Here is a 22,325-nt window from a genome sequence, read left to right on the forward strand (position 1 = left end):
CTATACACTTCGATGCCCTGGTGTGGTGGAGTTAGTGTTTTGACGAACAAAGTAGTGTGGTGTAGTTACTCGTGTATCCAAATCTGTTCATTAGAGTTTATCGGGCTAAATGGCTAATGAAAAATGACAATGGAATGGTATGAGTTTGGTTTACAAATGGTTAAATGTGGATTGAATTATGCAAATGATACTGAATAATCGAATTGAAATGTTAAATGTTTAATTTACTATATAATTGGTTATAAGATGAACTCACCTTGTTGATATGTGGTTGCTATATTTAGGCAAAATTTCCAAGATGAATAGCTAGTTGTATTAAATTGTAAAATGAGACAAGTTTTTGTTTAATGCCTATGGATTTACTAGGCATTCGATATGCTTACCTCGTTGTTTTTCCCTTTCCCTATAGATTTCCAACTTGTGAAACATGTCGATTGGATTATCTAGAAGCTCACACTATCCTCCTATTGATTCGGTAACCTTTTGATCGTTTTAAGTTCGATTTTATGACATGTATATAGGCGTTAATTTATGTGTTAGCTTTAGTTTGATTGTTTGGTTTGAATTTGGCTAATGTTTGAATTATGAAATGATAATGTTCATATATGTATTTATACATGATTTGGTTGTGTTGAGACATATGAATAGTATTTAAATGGCATGTTTGAGTGTGAAATGGTATGGTTTAATGATGGTATGGAATGGTTAAGTGTATGTTCGAGTTGTATAAGTTGAATTAGTATGAAATGGTGCCAAATTGAGGCATATTGGATTGATTGATTTTGGAAATGGTTAAATGAATGTTTTGGTATGTGTTTTGGTTGGTTTTGTGTAAATACAAGTGTGCAAATATGCACCAAATTTGTAAATGGTTTAGTTTGTTTGAAATAGATACCAAAAAGCCTAATTTGTGCCAAAAACAGAGTCTACATCACAATATCAAGCAATGGTTGTCACAATAAGATCTGGCTTTCAAGCTATAGGGCGATAAGGAATCCTGTTGTCATAACAAGCCAAATTAGTATGTCACATCACAACGAGGCACTCCTTCAAGTCGCGATGTCCTCCTTCACGTCGCGATGTCGACCTGAATTTTGAAAATGTTGCAATTTGATCCTTGTTCAATCTCGGGCTTACTTTAGAGCATACGTAGGCTTGTATAATACCCGAAAAATGGTTGTTTATGATATTTAATGTTTGTAATATTTTTGTTTACATTATTAATGTTTTAAAATGATTATTTTACTACGAATTTGATGGTAGTTGTTCCAACAACGACTGTAGCATCCTGTAACTCAGATTTGGTGATCTAATCGAGCAAGAGGTGTTACATAGGGCACCGGATCTAACATAATATCAGAAGCTGTTGATAGTATCGAATAATATTACTGCTATGAACTTGTTGAACTCTAGTGCAGAAAAAATTCATTATCTCCCTTTTGTTAAAAGTATTAAGCAAATGAGTCAGGATGATTGGACTGTCATCATCAACTATGTTAACAGAGAGGCCATAAAGTAGCAAATTTCTTGGCCAATTTCAAGAAGGAGTCGAGCTACAATTTTCTTTTTTGGATGTAGCATCAACTAACTTAAAGAGTATCTTGCTGCAATATGGTTGTGTACCTTGCACTAGTCATTGAGTTATGCTTATTGTCTTATGCTTTTACCTCTTTCATATAAAAAAAAATTAAAGCATTTAATCTCTCTGTCGAAACCATTTTTGATTTGAAGAAAAACGAGGATCGACTTTTTGAAAACCAAATGCGGAGCAGCCACCAATCCTTTTGTTTAAGTGTGATTGGATCACCTAATAAAACATTTTATTCCATTTAAATCAATTTTGGACTACGTAAATATGAGAAAACAGGTTCAGGAATCGATTACGTATGAGGAAGGATTAGCACCCTTACTACGCCCAAAATCGGTACCAAATTGATTAAATAATGTCCTTATGTCTAAAAAATATTTTTGAAATGTAGTTCCTTTTAAAAACATTTGAATAGCTCAAGTTGGTCATCAAAATTCTCTTGTTTCAAAGGAATACAGCATCATATTCAGCACGATAGGACACGATCCTTTATACCCTCAAAAACACGACAAATTTTTGACTTCCAAAAGTTCATAAGTTGAAAATTACAAAAGGATGCCCAATTATTTAGTCCAATAAAAAATCGAAACCCAGCACAGTAGGGTATGATTCCTCGAATTTCCAAACATTGAACATTGCCTTGTTTTAAAATTTAGAAAACATGAGTGAAATTCTAAAGGAATATTTGATTATTTTGAACAAACGAGAAATTGCAACCCAGCACGATAGGGCACGATTCCCCAAATTTCCAAACATCGAACATTGCCTTCGTTTTAAGGAATTTTTAAAGTACGGATGAAATTTCAAGGAATATTTGATTATTTGGACAAACTAAAAATCAAAACCCAGTACGGTTGGAGCACGATTCCTCGAGTTCCCAAACATCAACTATTACATTTGTTTTAATGAATCTACAAATAAACAATTGTAGGACTAGCTCAAAACGTATTAATTTGACTTGAGATAAAATGGAATAAATAATTTTAAAACAAAAAGTCGCAAATTACAAAGTAATATTTGTGAACAACAAAAAAGGAGGCGAAATTATAAACATGGGACAATATGCACAAATAAAGTATACTTGGCGAAGAATAATAGTATAAACATAAAAAAAGTTGAATTAATAAACACATCATGGCAATGAGTTCATACCTTATTTAAAACATTAATAAGAAACTAAAATATAATTCACCAAAGAAACATATTAGAAGGAAATACAACCAATTTTCAAATATAGATGAATAACAATTAAAATAATAATACAGATGAAGAGTAAACAATATGCAGCAGTTATGTGTGAAATGAAATGGAAACTAAAAAACAATACATAATATACAAAACAATACAGATACTAGGAGTCAATATAATGCAACAATTTAAAACCATTAATAATAAAAAAATTTAAAAAATGAACCATACATACTAGGGTTTGAAATAATTTACATGTATAAAATAAAACTAATAATATATAAACGATTACTAAAAGGATATTATAAAGGAGAAATTTGAATCAACAACATATCCAAATATATATTTTTGAAAATGATACATCTATTTAAAATTGACAATGTACATATAGTAAAAGATAATTTAAATAATATGTAAAATATGAAAAGTTCTAAAATATATAATAAGATATGTTCTTGAGATATGAATTATATACATAATGGATTTAAAAAAAACACACACAAATATATATAAATAGGTTTAAAAGGAATTATGTATGTAAAGTAACATAAAATTAGTAATATATAGAATAAAACTAATTTTGTCATGAACTATACATGCATAATAATATATGTATATGAATATTTAAGCAAGTATTATATAAAAAAATCTTAAAACAATATGATAAAAAAAACTTTAAAATAAAGATTTTATATGGAAAGGGGGTAAAATTACCATGATGACTCAAAAAAGTATGTATATACATGTAAAAAATAAGTATTAAGTTAGTAAAAAATAATGAATTATACAAATCAAAAGGACTCAATTAAAATGAATTAAACTAAAAGGATATTTAATAAATAAAATAAACTGCTGAGATTAAAAGAAGGACTAAAGAGCAATGCATTCCAACGCTCAGGGATCAAAATCGGAAATATAGTTCCCAAAGTGCTGCGTTTAGGCGCGGGCCTAATTGCACTGATGCGCAAATTACAGAGATTAATTTTAAAAAAGGAAAAACAAAATTGAATGACCATGCAAAAAGGAGGGATCAATCGCGCAAATATTCCATTTAAGTAGAATGCGCTGATCCTCCTGGGTAACTGGATCGGGTCGAATTGGGCAGGCCACCATACGGTGTCGTTTTAAACACATATATAAACTAAAATTTACCCTAAAAATCTCATTTGGCAGATTGTTTTCTTAAGAAAGGTTTTAAAAAAAAACTCTTTTTTAAAGCTCTTAACCACCCCTCTCCCTTTAATCAGTCTATGGGCTAAAATGGCACCAAATGCGCCTCACCCTACGTCGTGGCTCTAGCCGGATCTCCAGGGATCTGTCTGCCCTTGGACGAAGAAGCAACCACCGACTAGGTCGGCGCCGATCGACAGATAAGAGATTTTTCCCCTTTTTTTGTGTGTATCTTAGTAAAACAGATAAAAACTAGGCGAGAAATAAAGAGAAAAATAAGAAAGAGAACAGTAAATCAACCACCTTAAAAAATATTTGTTTTCTATTTCATTGCTTGGTATCCGTAAAAAAAAAAACAAGAAAATTCCTTTTGGGCTTCTTATAGCCAGAAAATAAAAAGAAAAATACATTTCCTTTGCTATTTTACTGTTGTCCTGTTTTGCTTTGCAGGTACGGGGAACGAGGCTAGTTGTGGTGGTACATGGCACTCGACGTGGGGCGTACGGAAGCTGGTGGCTGCTGAAGCGCTAGAGCATACGGAGCTGGGAGCGTACTGGGGCTAGAGTCTGCGGTGCCAAGGTGGAAGCCCTAGGGTTTCTGTGGTTGATCTGGTCTTGGGCCATTTTGGCCCTATTTGTTTATTTGGGTATTGGGTTATGGTTTTTTTTGGGTTTAGGGTTTAATTAGTTATTGGGTTTAGGGTTTAGTTAGTTATTGGGCTATTGGACTTATGGACTTTATATTTTTTTGTTATTAGGTTTCTGGTTTATAGGCCCGGGCTAAATTGGGCCTCTACACTCTCTTCTTCTGCTTTCTCTACATGGCCAAGCTTGGGGGGAAGCCTTGGATCCTTTTGTCGGCCTCCTCCCCTTCTTCCTAGCTCCTCCCTTTAAACAGTTGGTTTTCTCTCTATTCTCTATGTTGTTGAATTGTTAAAATACGAATAAAAAATGTGCAAAACTACTTATAAATAGACTAGACTTACATTGATATAAACGCATCTGTCTCCTATAAAATATTATAAGAAATTATTTATTTCAATTTCATTATTGTTTTTTTGGACTTAAATCCAAACACATAATTTCATTATTGATATCAATTTCACTATTATAATATCTAATCTCATTGTTATAATAATTAATATCACTTTTACTACTATTTTTAACTAGAAATTTTATCACATAGGTATGCATGTAGAAACCACATAATTAGAATACATGAGTGTGTTTAAAAATAACATATAATAAATAATGAAATGTATATTTTGGAACAAATTAATGATAACACATGAAATATGTACAATATTAAAATTAAAAATATATTAAATTGTGAGTAAAACGAAATTTAAACACATAAATACATTAGATTAAGAATATTAAATTAATACAATTGTTTATATCATGAAGTCGTCGTCTACCCTAAGTTGATGTTGAGTTAATTTGTGACACCAACTCAATCAATAATATTATTAATACATACAATTGGTAGAGGTAATAAAGTGTACAAAATGAAATTAATAAGGATATGGTTCAAATCTCATCATATCTATAATATTTTATTATTTTTAGTAAAAGATTAAAATAATCCTAAATAATATAATTTATTTTAAATACGAAAAAATATTTTAATAATTTTTCAAACAATTAATTCTAGACATTAACTCTATAGATATTATTAGAACAAATCCTAAGCTATAATTTATTAGGTTGTTTAAGTTGGGCTAAAATTGTTTACAAATAAAAAGTTAAAAAGGCTAGTTTGAATAAGGCCCAACAATCTATGACCAGTTGAGATCACAAATAATCTAAAGTCCAACTCTAAGTTTTATAATATTTTTTTTTAATTACAAAATTGGATAAAACTTGAATAATAAAACTTAAACTTAGACCATATTTGAGGCAGTAAATACCCTTGACGATTAGGCCCATCACATGAGATTCTAAAATATTTATTTTCATCCTTAATTATATCAATAAAAAATCTATTTTTTTGACCTAATATGCTCCAAATTTTCATAATATTATCCCACTCTTTTTTTTTCTTTAAATATAAACTCTATTTGCTCCCATTCGAAAAAAAATTCTAACTTACCGCCGACTCTCTGTATGGAAAATAAATATATATTATAAGTAAAATTTTATTATTATTTTTTAAGCTAATAATCAGATTGGGCTTTATTATAATAAATCAATAATACAAAACATAAAATTAATGGAGAAACAAATGGAAAGAGGCCCAGAAATAGATCTTGGCCCGGACAAATCAACCATGAAATTTAAAACAATAGCTGAAACTAATCCTAATATAAAAAAAACAGAAAAAGAAGGCTCAAATTAATGTTTAGCTCGAAAAATTCAAACAAAGAAAATCAAAAGACTCTAAAACCGCATTAAAACTGTCATTACTCTGCCCAATCAGAAACCAATCTGCTACATGTCTTGTCTTATTATATGCCATTTCTTCTTTAAGACCAGATTTCCAAGGAGAGATTTTTTCCACAGAATTCATTGATTTCCCATTTCAAAATCTCCATATTTCATACTTTTCCTTTATTTTCAGTCGTGTACTCTCTCCTTATCCCTAAGAAGCTTCTAAATTCCAAGGAGAGCTTTTTTCCACCTAACCCATTGATTTCCCATTTCAAACTCTCCATATTTCATCTTTTTCTCTTTATTTCAGTTTGGTTCCCTCATCCTATCCCTTTATGTTTGCTTTTCTGCATATTCAGGGACGCTTCCTACCAGGTAAAGCTCCTTCTTATTCTTCAGCGTTTCAATAGCTAAAATATGTGCTAAACTATTTGCTATTCGTGGGATATATTCAAATCTACAGTTTCTGGATTTTAACAGTAGCTATTGAATATCATGTATATAAGCACCTACCATGACTTATCTGGACTTTTCACATTGCACTTTTTTGTTATTGATAATGAATCGCCTTCAATGATAATTTTTGGCCATTGTATGTCGATGCCAATTCGGGTAGCTTTGCGGCACACGAAAGCCTCAGCAGCGAAGGCTGATGCTACTCGTTGATGGATTTCTGAACACGATAAAAGAACATTGCCTTCACTATTTCTGGCTACAATCCCCACTGCTGATTGACAAAATCTCCCATCATATGTTGCATCAAAATTTATCTTCACGAACTGGCCAGGTGGGTGGTTCCACTTACTAACTGCTGGAGAAATTTTGGGACTTCTTTTTTCAATCTCATTTAACTCAGAAATGTAGCTATTAACGAAGCTCACTATTTCTTTTCCAGATTTACTGACCTTCTTATGCATTCTAACGTTCTTGTCTCCTCATATTGCCCATAAGACACAGCAAAAAATCCTATACTAGGATGGAGTACTCTGTGCAAACACCCAGGTTAGCCACTGTAAACACTCCAAATGAGGTTCTTGTAGAAAATTCTAGCATGATAACTCTCTCCATATTGATACTAAAACAGGACATTCATGGAAGAGGTGGTCTATATTTTTTGTTCCTCTTTTACACCGGGGGCAGGTTGTAGTGTTTGATAACTTCCTATGTTGCATGTTGACTCGTATAGGTAGATAGTTCTATGATATTTTTCAGACTGTAATTATTATTTTTGAAGGTAGATTGAGTAGCCATAATTTTTTATAAAATTCCCTATAGTCGGTTTGTAAAGCATAAGCTTTAGGATCTTCTTTCATGCTTTATAATAGTTTATAAGCGCTACGCACTGTGTATTCTCCCGAAGGCTCACCATTCCAGGCCCGAAAATCATCATGGGGTTCTTCTGCCAACGAAATGGAAGAATCTTTTCAGCTACTTCCTCCGGAAAGATAAAGACTATCAACTCCTTTTTCCATGTTCTGCTATTAGTATCAATTAACTCAATAACTTTAAAATCGCTCAAATTATTAACTAAAGACGATAATATGACATTTCTTGCATCTGAAAGCCATACGTCATTAATAACTGAAATATTCATACCCCTGCCCACCTTCCAGCATAGTCCCTACTCTAAAATGCCCTTTGTTGCCCATATGCTCTTCCATGTGTACAAACTATTGTTCCCAAAATGCAAATTTAAAAAATTCACACTTGGAAAATATTTTTCTTTTAAAACTTGCGCAACTAAAGAGTTTGGATTGTTTAGAATTCTCCAACCTTGCTTAACTAGCAGTGAAACATTAAATCGAGCCATATTCCTAAGGCCCATTCCACCTTCTTCTTTAGGTTGACACATATACTTCCACTGACACCAATGTATTCCTTTTTTCCATGTGCTTTTTGCCACCAGAATTTAGCAAAAATACTTTCTAATTCTCTACAAAGAGAATTTGGAAGAAGAAAACAAGACATGGCATAGGTTGGAATAGCCTAAAGCACTGATTTTATGAAGACTTCCTTACCTCCTTGTGATAATAATCTAGTGCTCCACCCTTCAATTCTGGAGTAAACCTTCTTTTTAAGATTCTGAAAAGACTCTTTCTTTCGCCTACCAACTATATTAGGAAGGCCTAAATACTTTTCCAAATTTGTTGAACTTATTACCCCTAAGATTGTCGAGACTTCATATTTCTTTTCTTCTGAAGTGTTCGAACTGTAAAAAATCGTGGATTTATTGAAATTTACACATAAGCCTGAGCATTTTTCGTACTCCTTCAGGATTCCTTTTGGTAGCATTGTTCCCTTGTCTGATACTTCACTGAACAGTATACAATCATATGCAAAAAGTAAATATGATATTTTTGGACCTCTCCTACTAGCCTTTACACCTTTTAGCAAACCCTCATTCATTGCTAGTCTCATCAACGATGAAAGTCCCTCGCTGCATAACAAAAAAAGAAAGGAAGTTAGAGGATCTCCCTGACGTAAGCCTCTAGTCAATTGAAAAATTCTTCCCCTTCCTCCATTTATATTAACTGCATAAGACGTTATGGTAATGCATTTCATAATTAGTTCCACCCATTCCTTTGCAAAACTCATCCATAACATAACTTCCTTAATAAACCCCATTCAACTCTATCATAGGCTTTGCTCATATCAAGCTTTACTACCATATTTCTTTTTTTCCCTATGCGTTTTTGTCGAAAAGTATGCAAAATCTCATAAGCTAAGAGCACATTATCGGAAATTAACCTTCTCGGGACGAAAGCACTTTCGCCGCATCAATACATCTCCCAATTACTGTTTGAAGTCGATTAGTAATTGTCTTAGCCACAAATTTATATAGGACCAAACACAAACTAATAGGTTTATAGTTGACTAGACTTGTGTGATTTGGAATATTTGGGATCAACATGATATCCATTAGGTTAAGAGAGCCAAAACTCTGATCATTATTTAAAATTCCCAAACAGAAAGTTGTGACTTTCTTACCTACAATGTGCCAATATCTCTGAGAAAATAGTGCTAGGAAACCATCAGGTCCTGGTGCTTTAGTAGGCCCCATCCCTTTCAAGGCCAAATGCACTTCTTCTTCTGTATAAGTTGATAATAGAGCAATATTAATATCTAACAAAATATTATTTTCTATGTCTGTTAAGAGATGACATAGATCCCTAACTCCATTTGACATAAATAGCTTCTAAAAAATAAGGTAGCAGCTTCATTGATCTCACTTGCTTCAGTAGCCTCTCCTCCTCCATCTAGCTCCAGCCTAGATATTGTGTTTATTCGTTTACGAAATGAGGCATACTTGTGAAAGAAGGCTGAATTCTTGTCCCTTACTTTAAGCCAATTTGCCATTTCCCTTTGTTCCTAGTACAATTCATCTTTATCAATTTTCATATTAAGAAAAATCTTAGTATCAATAATTTTTGCCATCGTTTCATCATTCCTTTCTTCCGCCATCAGCATTTCAAGTTCCTTGGTGAGCTTTTTCTTTAATCCCTCCCGACTTTTTTAATTGAACTCTCACATACCTTTAGATCTGATTGTAATCGTTCAAATTTCTCCACTATTATGCCTGTTATTGATTCCTATGATGTTTTAATTTCTTCCTTAAGTGTCTCCATCATGATCCACCATGCCTCAAATTTAAATCTTGGGTTTCCCACATAATTGTTTCCACTTTTTGTATTTAGAAGAAGTGAACAGTGATCAGACATCGAATGGGATAAATGTTGAATGTTACCTGTTAGAAATAGATGCCTCAATTTATCATTTATAACTCTCCTATCCAGTCTTTCCTTGATATTTGTTTCTGGCAAATTCCCCATTTCCCATGTAAAACAAACCCCCAAATATCTCAAATCTTCTAACTGGCATTCTTCTAAAGTCTCTCGGAGGGCCTCCATTCTTCTCTCCTCTCTTGGTATCCCTCCACTTTTTTTTAAAATAATACATGATTTCATTAAAATCACCGCTTACTAACCATAGATGATTTTGATCTTGTTCTAATTTCCTTAGCAGATTCTAAGAAGCATTCTTATTATTAACATAGGGTGAACCATAGAAACCCGTGAATCTTCATTCTTCTTTGTCATTTTCCTCTTTAACCAAGACATCAATGTGGTTCTCAGAGAAACTTTTTAAATTAACTACAATATCTCCTTTCCATGCTAAACATAATCCACCTCGCGAAATTTTAACTTCGACATCAATCCCATTATGGAAATCACAGCTCCTTCCGACTTTTTCCATGCGTTGCTTGTCAAGTTTGGTCTCCATTAAGAAGACTATATGGGGATTGTGCTGCTTTAAAAAATATCGTAGCCTTCTTACCACCCGTAGACTCCCCAATCCATGGACATTCCAACTTATGTTTTTAATTACGTCCGGTCGGCTTGCCTTTTGGCAGCCGTTGATCCCATAAATTCTAAAGTATCAATTTGCTCTAGGTTTTCAGTCATCACTTCTGGTAAGACTTGATCACGATCATCTTTTCCTTCCTGTTTCAATCTTTTTTTTCCATCTTCATATGCAACTTCCATCCCACAAATGTCGATTCATTCTTTTGGGGATTTCATCTTCCTCGTGCTACTATCATCCTTTCTTTGACTTATCGTGGCCACTAGACCAATTCTTTTCTAGCTTGTCTTCTTAGCTAGATTTAAATTAATAACCTACTTTTTATTGTTGTCATTTAACTGTTCATCTTCCTTTATTATAGATATGTCCTCCTGCTTCTTAATCGCATTCTCCACTCCAATCAGTTGCACATTTCCTTGTGGCCTCCAATTCTTGTTGTTTCTCTCTACAGGTGTTTTAGTAGTAGTTGGCAGCAATTCTGTACCTTCTGTATAAGAGCATTGAGCCCCCACCTTCTTTGAAAAAACATTAAACTTCATACTCTCCTTCCCAATTAAATTTTATTCTACTTTTAAAGCCGCCGTATAAGGTGGATCATCTCTGATTTTACTTTTATCTGCAGGATTTAGCTGAAGACAGTCTTTGAAACCATGCCCCATTCTTCCACATCCAAAGCAAAACATCGGTAATTTTTCATACTTAAAACAAACCCACGATTTATTAATATTATCAATTGAGACAAATATACCTCATCGAAGTGATTTTTGCACATCCAAATTAATCCTTAGATGGCATAAATCTCCATTGATTTCAGATCTGATTACCCCTCTAAACATGACACCAATTGCATGCAAAAGATCTTTTTTATCAAACTCTAGTAAACACGAGCCTATTTTTATCCAAAACAGTGATGAAGTAAGCCGAATCTGGGCTCTTTCCATCGGTTGAGTTAATCTATCAAATAATATAAGACTTTTTTGAAAAAGACATGGTCTCCCCTCCATAATTGTCTCCAGATCTTCTTCCAAATCAAACAATACTATCAAAAATAAATTCTGCCCCACCATCTGGATCTTAAATTTTTTCCTTGTCTTCCATATACTTTTCATCTGTGCCCTAAAGCTTTTTGAATTGTAAAGCTTCTCTGTCTAAATTGTACAAATCAGAGTTGATTTTGCACTTGGTACTACCATCGAACCTTTGACTGATAGTTGAATGAGTTCTTCTGCTAGTAGAGAGATCTCATCCCTCCCCTCTCAATCGTCCCCATCACTTTCCTCCATCCCAAGCCACAGCAGTTACTGCTTTCTCTAGGACTCTAAGCAAAGCACTCTTTGCGACTCTCTTAATATGATTTATCCGATAAGATGAAACAAAATCTGTGTGACATGTGATGGATTATGATGAATCATAATATATTATTGTCTTATACTACATTATCTCTTACAAACTTAAAATTAGCTATGAACTTGTTTCAACACTTGGAAGCAAGGGAACTATCCCAACATCGCAGCTGCTGCCACTTGATCACTTCCAATACATTTGTATGTATGTGTAGCAACGACCAGTAAAACATTGGGTGGTAAATGAAGGGGGGACGAAAGGTGCATGCTAGTGCTTATGTCATTACCATCAATCCAATCATGAAAACTAGTTCCATGGTCCCCTCGTTTTCATGGTTATGACCAGGCTTTAGCCTTTATCTTTTTAACTGTAACACTTACCATGTCTAGTGGATACAGCTGAATCACAAAGCACTATACTCGTGTCTCAAATCTAAAAAACATCCCTATGTTTACTGGGAACAAACCAGCTGATCTTAATTAATAACCCTTTTTTTTTTTAAGAAAAAAATATTAAGCTCTCTGACCATTTAAATTATTATATTACTCTTTTGTCATTAATTAATGTAACAAACCCTAAACCTACTTGGAAAATTTCACCGAACAGATGTTCCTTTGTATGTAAAAATGATTTTGCTTTGAGTTAATACTAAGTCCCAACTCTCTTCTTCTTATGTTAGAAAGAGTTTTGGAAATTGCTTTATATTTTATTACTCTTCTGATTTTCAAAGCGGTGAATTTTTATTAAAATTTTCAATGGTACACTTGATTTTATTTTATTTTATTTTATTTTTATGGTCAATGTTTTAAAGTGTGGTTTAAACTATAAAAGATGCATAAAAAGTAAACATGAAAAAGCTTATTCCATAGGTTTTAAGAAGCTGTAAAGTTAGTTTTTCTTTTTTAGTACATTACAATAGGGAGGGAGGATGTGACTGTCAACAAACCTTAAATCTCAAATGCCAATACCAAATTCTTAATCACTCCCTCCTTTAGCTTGTTGCCACATTTAAAGTTACTATGAAGCAATGATTATAGCTTATTTTTAAACAATGAAATTTGAAATAAATTGATTTCTTTAAAAAATCGAAAGTAATTTAATTTATGTCAATTTAAAAATGAGTAATTAAGTACAATTAATCACAATATTAATATGATTTAACAAATTTTGCATGCAACATTTATATAAATATGTAAATGTTGAAGCTAAATTTGTTCAACTTTAGAACTAAATTAAATTGACAAATCGAGAGCTAAATTTATTGTTATATCAATCAAAATTATGTACAATTGACTAAAGATATTAATGTTATGATTAATTATCCTTAATTGTTTACTTTCAAAATTGATAAAATTAAATTATTTCAATACTTTTTAGAGAAATAACATGGTATGAGAGATTTCTTTTACCACAAAATGTCAAAATGGAATTCAATCTTTTGAAGATCTTCACATTGAAATGCTAATGTAACAATGTTGTGGCATAATTTTTTAAATTTTGTCCATCTAATTCATTTATATTTATACAATACTATTCAATTATTTATTATATGTATTAGTAAGCACAAAATTTATTCTCATAAATGTATAACTTGACGGGCCTTGTTATATTAATTAATTAATGTGATAATAAATGTGTTTGTTAAGCCTTCAAAACGTGGAAGAATATCACTGCTTCTTTTTCCATATCATGTTGATGTAATGAGTATCCGTCTAAACTACAGCTCATCATGTGCCAAATTGGTTCTCGACTCATATCTGAAAAATTAATCTAAACTTTTACTCCAATAAAAATTTTAAAATTCAAATTAATTTCAGCCTACTCGTATTATATCTTTTATATAAAAATAAAATTTAAAAATATAATACATCAAATACACTAAAAATATTAAAATAAATATTTTTAACAAATTGAAAATAGATTTAAAAATTACTTATACTTAAATAATACTAAGATAGGTGTAACTAGAGGTGTTTAAGGTCGGGCCGGGCCGGGCAGACCAGGTTTGGGTCGGGCTCAACTAAAAATCATTCCCATTTATTGGGCTCCGGCGGGTTGGGCCCAAAAATGGGCCTAAAATTTTGCCTAAACCCAACCCGAATAAAAATATTAAAACCGGGCCTAGCCCGCCATATTAATTTTTAATATTATTTTTAAATATATATAATACATTAAAAATACTAAAAACATCAAAATAAATATTTTCCAATAAATTGAAAATAAATTTTAAAAATATGTAGACTTAAATAACAATAAGATAGATGCAACTTATCAAGCAAATGCCTCTAAAATAATAAAAAATTAACAAATGCCTTTAAAATAATAACAAAATTAACAATAAAATAAGTTTTATACAATATCCAAATAATAAATAAGTTTTATACAATATCCAAATAATAACAACAAAATAGTAGTAACATGATAATAAAATGATAGCAAAATAAGGAGAAAACAATAAGAAAATAACATTCAAAAATAAAAAAATACTGATTTTTTTTGTACTTTAGTGAATTTGGCCGGGCTAAAAATACTTTACCTGAGGCCCGGCTCATTTTTTAAACGGGCCTTATTTTTTGTCCAAGCCCATTTTTCAGGTCTATATTTTTGCCCAAACCCTCTCATATTTTTGGCGGGTCTTCGAGTCGAGCCGGGTAGCTCGGCCCATGAACATCTCTAGGTGTAACTTAACAAGTAAATACTTCTAAAATAGTAGCAAAATTAACAATAAAACAAAAGTTATACAATATATAAATAATAACAACAAAATAGTAGCAATATAATAGCAAAACAATACCAAAATAGTGATAAAACAGCAGCAAAAAGTAGCAAGTATTTTTTTCCAAATTTAGACTGGGTCAAGCCCAGGCAAAAAAAGCTTACTTGTGGCCGAATCCGTTCTCTCTCCATATTTTTGCCCAAATTCTCTCATTTTTTGAACGGACTTTCATGTCAGGTCAAGAGACTTGAATCATGATCAAATTTAGTCTAAACTTAGGCCCTTTACCATATTTTCATTTTTTATGATTATGGTATTCTTATATTTGTTTAATTATATATAAAGAATAATTTTGGGGGTTTCTGTTGCTTCTCTCATTAATGTTATATGATATAAGTTCTATTTTTAAACATATAAGATATTGTCCGCAAAGTTTTTTTCTTTATGAATTGATCAGTTTCTTAGATTGCTTTGATCCCCCAACTCATTTCTTCCGGCTTATGGTATCTTAGTTTCTTCCACCAAACTGAGATTCTGGCCCTTCTCTGGTATAGTTTGTACCTGCTTTGACTGTGTGACTCGGGTTTTATTGCAACCTCCCTTGAGATGACGATAATTATTTTCATTTGTCATTTGTCGTGGCAATAACTTGGTTTTTTCTTACTTCATTTCATTGATGGTTTAGTTCTAATCATATGTCAGAAAGCTATCTGTATGTTTAGATTTGAGACTGCTTTCTTTTATTTGTAACAACCTGTAGTACCATTTTTGACTAATTAAGGTGGATAACCTAGTTTTGGGATTTCTACTTAATGTCCTTTTCTCGTCTGCCCTATGTGCTTTTTGTTTGGATGTGTATGTTTGTTATGCTCTAGGGTTGAAGCTTAATGACTGCAACCTGGCTGCCATTGTCAAGCATTACACGCGAATGCGCAACATTTAATTTCTGAATTTTATATATATTTTTTTTGAATTTGATAATTTTTTTCAATCTTGATCTTGTGAAATGTGTCACGTTATTGCTTAATTTTTTTTATTAAAAATTATAATGTTTTAAGTGTTACAGGATCAAAATTAAGAAAATTAGTCAAGTTTCAAGATTGATGTGGAAAAAAATGAAGTTGAATGATTAAGTTGGAAAATTTTGCCAAATTCAGGGATTAAAAAGTAATTTATCCCTTTGAATTACCCTTCCCCAATCCCCATTGTGTTCAGATCTGGGTCTTTTTGGGGCCCCTGCCACACGAGAAGCATGTTTTATTTTTGGGTCAACGGGAAGAAGATTTATATGAAAATTCAGGTAGCCCAAAAATCTCACAGGAAATGAAATGGTCATTTCAGCAACTAAACAGTAGCTCAAGGTAACTCTTTTTTCACCAATAGTAAAACTAAGGGGTTAACTCTGCCCATCATTTAGATTTTTTTTTTCTTTTTCAAAACCTATAATTTAGATTAATCTGATAAATTTATCACATCTGAGGGGTTAGTATATAATTTGTCTTTAAACTTAAACACTTATATTTAGTATTTAATTTTTTTAGACCCAGCTTAGAATTCGTCACACTTTAATACTTGTATCATTAAAATTAGAATGTGATAGTGCGACACTAGCAACCAATAATACAACAACATGTGATGATCTCATATTATAACATGTGGCTAATAGTAAGCAATAATAAAATTTTTAAATATATGAACTTGTAAAAAATATTTCATGTCTAGAATGAATCCAAATAAATAGATTTTGATTCAAATAAACTTAGATGTTATGTTTTTTTTTTAAAGGAATTATATATATTTAATTTTAAAATAATAATATAAAAAGATAATTTTAGAAACAAATTAAGGTATTTTTAGAAAAAATTTATATCGTTAGAAATTTAATAAAACTCTCAGTTATAGGGTTTTTTTTAAATAGAATTTTGTATTTTTTATAATATTTTATCATATTCAGGAAAAATTTCACGTTATTTATATGTTTTCTTCTTCGTAAGTCTAATCACCCTATTTTATATAATAATTGTTGTGGTATCTTTTTGGGTTTATATATTTTAAATTTTTTCATGCTTGCCACGTGTGATTTTATGAGATTGTTAGTTAAGTCCAAATAATCAAATTCATGGGACAAAATATATATTAACGATATGAATTATTATCCTTAAATATATATTTGGCACTTGGACTTTTTTTTTATCTATCAAATAGTTAGATTTTTTATTTACTCAAAACTTGATCTATATGATTTATGTTAATAAGATGAGAAAATCGACAATGAAATTGTTAAATTGTACATAAAGTTAATTTGAATTATATTTTAAATTTTTAAATATATGTTGAAAAAATTATATTTTATAGAAACTTTGAGGCATATTCTCAATAGGTAAAGGTGGAGAGTTGAATTATAAAATTATGGTTTCATATTCTACTGTATGAGACCTTTACAACGGTATATCATATGCTTAAAATGGTTGAGTGATGAATGAGAAATTGATGCTCTAAGTAAGCTACTTGAAAATATTGATAAGGAAAAATAAAAGCTTAGATCCCACATTGGTTAAATACTGAAGTGTGAGATGAGTTTATATATGTGAACTCCCTTAAAAAATAATTGGATGATTAAATTTGTAATTTTGTCTCGCGCGTAGGGAGGTGTAGGTTCAAACTCAATGGGGTTAGGATGCACCTATATAACATGGGCACCTATATGGACAGTATCTGAATTAATTTTTGGCTCCTTAATGGCAGATGTTATGGTTATTTCCAAAATTTTCCACTATCCTAAATACCTATAAAAGGCTGTGTATTATGTAGGATTACACACACATTCTAATAATTTCCTATACTAAAATTTTTTTCATTTCAAAACTCTTCTTTACCTCTCCGTAATTTTACAATATTCTGGTGATAAAAAAATGCAAAGTTCGGTCGTTGATCGTTGTAAAGGTGCTACTACTTTAGTCACTGTTGTTGTTGTATCTTGGGAGACATTCGGCCAACATTTCTCCAAGTACCGTAGGAGTGGCCGAATCTGTCTTAAAGAAACTGTGTTTCACAAGCCTCAATGTTTTGTAAAATCTCGATTCTCCTTTATTTCAATTATTTATTATGGTTTTATTTGATTTTCATATTTGATAAATTAATTATAAATCATACTATTTATATTTTATTTCAATGTATTTTTTATATTTAATTTATTTTGTTCGCTAATGTATTTTGTCTAACAATATATTTCAAGGTACTTGTTAAATTTTTACTTTTCAATACTTTCCTATCAGGTCATGCAGTGAAATTTTTTAAAGGAGTTTACAAATACAATTGCAATTATAATTACAAGTACACTACAAACCACATATAATAAATGATTGATCTATACAATAACGAATTTGAATAAGGCCTACATATGCGGGGTGGATCTAGGGGGTGGCAAGGGCTTCAACCTCTCCTAAAATGAATATTTTTTATTTAAACTTTTATAATTTATAAAAATTTAAATTAGTAATGATAAAATTGTACTTTTACTCTCTCAAAATGATAAATTTTTATTTAATTCTTTAAAATGATAAAGATATAGATTATTAAAATGACAAAATTATATTTTTACTATTATAAAAAATATAATTTAAGTTTACTCCAAAAAATTTCTAACTTTGCCCCTATACACTAGAGGTGTTTAGGGGTGGGGTGAGGTTGGGTTTAGGTTGTGCCAACTAAAAATTTAGGCATGTTTGCTTGGCTAGGGCCTAGCTGAAAAATGGGCCTAAAATTTTGTCCAAGCAGACCTAGATAAAAATGCTAAAACCCAAGTCCGGCCTACCCATATTAATTTTTATATTTTTAAAATATATATAATACATAAAAATACTAAATACATCAAAATAAATATTTTCCAATAAATTAAAAATAAATTTTAAAAAATATGTTTACTTAAATAACATTAAGATAGATGCAACTTAACAAGCAAATGCCTCTAAAATAATAACAAAATTAATGAATGCCTCTAAAATAATAACAAAATTAACAATAAAACAGGTTTTATACAACATAATAGTAAAATGGTAGCAAAATAAGAAGAAAATAACATTAAAAAACAAAAAATAAAATTTTTTGTCCTTTAATGATTTCGGGTTGGGCCAAGCCTAGGCCAAAAATGCATTACTCAAAGACCGGCCCATTTTTTAAACAAGTTTTATTTTTTGTATAAGCTAATTTTTCGTGCCTATATTTTTATCTAAATACTCTCACATTTCAGATGAGCTTTCGATCTAAATCAAATGATTCAACTCATGAATAGGTACACTATATAGATGATAAAATTTAAATTTAAAACAACTTAAAACTCAAATACAAACGCTTGAAATCTTAAAACTATTAGGGAGACATGACCAACGACCCAACAAATAAAAAGGTTGATATATGAAAGTCAAGGTTTTTGACGTAATCAAAGTTTGTGTATATCGTACAATACGTATAATGTCCCTTGGAAGCAGCCAAGGGGTAGATGCAGAAGGTGCAGGTACAGGCTTCCGTACGTAAAAGGAAATATAAGAATAACTTTTCTGTTTTTCAGACAAGACGAGAGCAAACAACCGCCACTTCATGCATTAAAAAACTCCGGGCAGTAACTGGTGAAAGAGAGGCTTGGGTAGGGTTTTATGTGGAAGTTGCAATTTAGTTTTATAATTCAAATGGCGACACTCACAATTATAGTATTAAACAAATGTGTTGTGTGAAATGGGTTAGGAGGAAAAGTAAACATCAATTTTCCTCATCACTTCATTTCAAAGCATTCCCACGGTTTATCCTCTTCATTGTTTTAAAATCAATATTTTATTCTAATTTTAAAAGAATAATTGTTGTTTCCAAGGTCGGGAAGTATTTTCAAAAGAATAATTTTATATAACCAACTATATGAATAAATATATAATTAAAAACATAGATATTCATTTTAAAAGATAAAGATTTTTCATGGATTATTATTTTATGATTAAACCTCTCTTTCTCACTCTTGTTCATCCTTTCAATTTCTCCCACTTTCATTTTTTCAACCTCTTTGAGTTTTCTTTGCGTTGTCTATTTTATTTATAGTCAGGTCTTTCATCATCTCCCCTTACTCTGCCCCTATTTTCTCCGGTCTTGAGTTTAGTTCTACAGAGAAACAAAAGACAAAACAATACAAGGCTAGGAATTTTGTGTCCGGTTCCGAATGAAATACTCGGTTGTTGAGAGGCGTAACGATGTCAAATATACCAACTTCTCTCTCTGAAGTCTGCCTTACACTCTTTCGCCTTGCTATGTCCATAGCTGATCCTTGGCCCTTTTCCTAATACAACAAAACCCCTTTTCCGTCCTTTTTCCTCTACACTTCAAAAAAAAAAAAAAAACAGAGCCAAAAGCCTCTTCATTGACGTTGTCCCGATTACTACCAGACACAACTGATGAGAAAGATAAGAGGCTTCAAGATCGGAAAACGGTTGGTCCGGATCTCGAGGTGGTTCATTCGCAAAGCTCGGAACCCACGTGGGTACTGTCGCCTGACACGATCAGAATCAGAATCGTTTTGTAAGTCCAAGTCTTTCTCGAAGCTCATTAGTTGGGGTCAACGCTTGACAAAAGGGGCTAAATCTATATGCTCATCAAAGCCCGGGTCGGGTTACGTTCCTATTGGTCAAGACCCAATCAACGAGAAGCTTACGGAAGTTCCGAAAGGACACTTGGCCGTCTATATCGGCCAAAAAGACGGCGACTACCATAGAGTTTTGGTGCCGGTTATTTATTTTAACCACCCTTTGTTCGGCGAGCTATTAAGGGAAGCCGAAGAGGAGTATGGGTTTAGCCACCAAGGAGGTATCACCATTCCCTGTCGGCTCTCGGAGTTTGAGAGGGTCCAGACTCGTGTCGCAGCTGGAACCGGTGGAAGGAAAATGGTATGGAAGCGCCACCACCATTGAAAAAGGCTGAGCCTTGGTTGGTGCTGGTGGTTAAAAAAAGAAATAGAAGTTGATGACGACGATAATTTTTTATTTTTAGTGATTGTGGTAATGATGTTTTGTAGGGATTTTTTTGTTTTAAGTAGAATTTTGGTAAATTATATAAAATTACCAAATCATTCTTGCGTGAAATATTTTTATATATTTATATATTTTAAAAGTTTTTTTACATTTTTATTAATGCTTGTTATGTGTCATTTTATAAAGTTATCATGTGTCATTGAATAATTAGTTGTTAGTATCATGTCACAATATAACGATATTACAACACATGTATCAAAATGTATGACAGATTTCAAATTTAAATGTCAATTAGGTCTAGAAAGAAAAGGTAAGTAACAACTAAGTATAAATGATCAAACTCAAAGGGCAAAGTTTATATTAACAATATGAATTATTATCTTTAATATATATTAACACTTGAAAGTTTTTTAGATCTATCAAATAGTTAAATTTTTTTATTTACTCAAAACTTGATCTAAATTATGTTAATAAAATGAGAAAATTGACAATAAAATTATTAAATTATACATAAAGTTAATTGAAATATATTTTAAATTTTTAAAATATATTTCTAAGAAACACAATATCATTTTAATCATACTGGTTTAACTTTTACTTTTCAATACTTCTTTGCTAGATGATGTAGTTTAATATAATAATGAAAATTTTGAAGGAGTTCACAAATATAATTGCAATTACAATACAAACCACATATAATATATGATTGATTTATATAATAATGAATTTGAATAGAGTTTACACATACGGGGTAGATCTAGAAGGAATTAGATCCCTCTTAATATAATTTTTTTATTTAGATTATTTATAATTTATAAAATTTTAAATTTAATAATAATAAAATTATATTTTAACTTTAATAATAATAAAATTTTAATTTAATTTTTAAAAATTATAAAAATATATAATTTAATTTGAATAGGATCTAGAGATGCGAGGTGGATCTAGGAAGAGCTAGACCCCTCTTAAGATGATTTTTTTTTGACTTTACTCCTATATATATAATAAAATTTAAATCCAAAATAACTTGAAAATTGGAATACAATCAAAAGTAAAAAGGAGACATGATGAACAACCCAACAAACAGAAAGGTTGGTATAGACGTAATCAAAGTTTTTGTATATCGTACAATACGTAAATAGGTATATAATGTCCCATGGAAGCAGCCAAAAGGTTGATGCAGAAGGTACAGGTACAGGCCTCCGTACGTAAAAGGAAATATATGAATATCTTTTACACTTGGAGCAAACGACCCCTACTTGATGCTTGGGGTTTTGTGTTGTGTGAAACATTAATTTTCAATTCAAAGCATTTCCAGGGATTGGTTTATTTTAATATTTTATTCTGTGGTTTTAAAATTATCACACACAAACATTTTAAAAAGAATAATTGTTGTTTTCAAGGTCGGTAAGTCTTTTTCAACCATTACTTTATTTTCTCATCCAACAATGTCTTCAAGACAGCGTTTTAGATGACTGAAAAAGGTTCTAAAATTATTATTGTTTTTTTAACTCATTAAATTAAAAATAGTATATTTAATAAAATTTCTAAATTATTTGATTTTTATGAAATTATTAAAA

At 31.2% G+C, this 22,325-nt stretch overlaps 1 protein-coding gene across 1 annotated transcript; it reads left to right on the top strand.

The window, feature by feature from the left end:
- The first annotated feature begins 19,664 nt into the window (after nucleotides 1-19,664).
- On the top strand, nucleotides 19,665-20,892 carry LOC108469318 (auxin-responsive protein SAUR36-like). Its single transcript, XM_017770209.2, has one exon. The coding sequence runs from the start codon at nucleotides 20,173-20,175 to the stop codon at nucleotides 20,683-20,685; it is 513 nt and encodes a 170-aa protein (XP_017625698.1). The 5' UTR covers nucleotides 19,665-20,172; the 3' UTR covers nucleotides 20,686-20,892.
- The last annotated feature ends 1,433 nt before the right edge of the window (nucleotides 20,893-22,325 follow it).

The sequence above is a fragment of the Gossypium arboreum genome, chromosome 8 (genome assembly GCF_025698485.1).
Source record: "Gossypium arboreum isolate Shixiya-1 chromosome 8, ASM2569848v2, whole genome shotgun sequence".
Taxonomy (NCBI): Eukaryota; Viridiplantae; Streptophyta; class Magnoliopsida; order Malvales; family Malvaceae; genus Gossypium; species Gossypium arboreum.

What these genes read in the sequence shown, in the direction of transcription:
- LOC108469318 (XM_017770209.2), top strand. Translation starts at nt 20,173, where the DNA reads ATGAGAAAGATAAGAGGCTTCAAGATCGGAAAACGGTTGGTCCGGATC.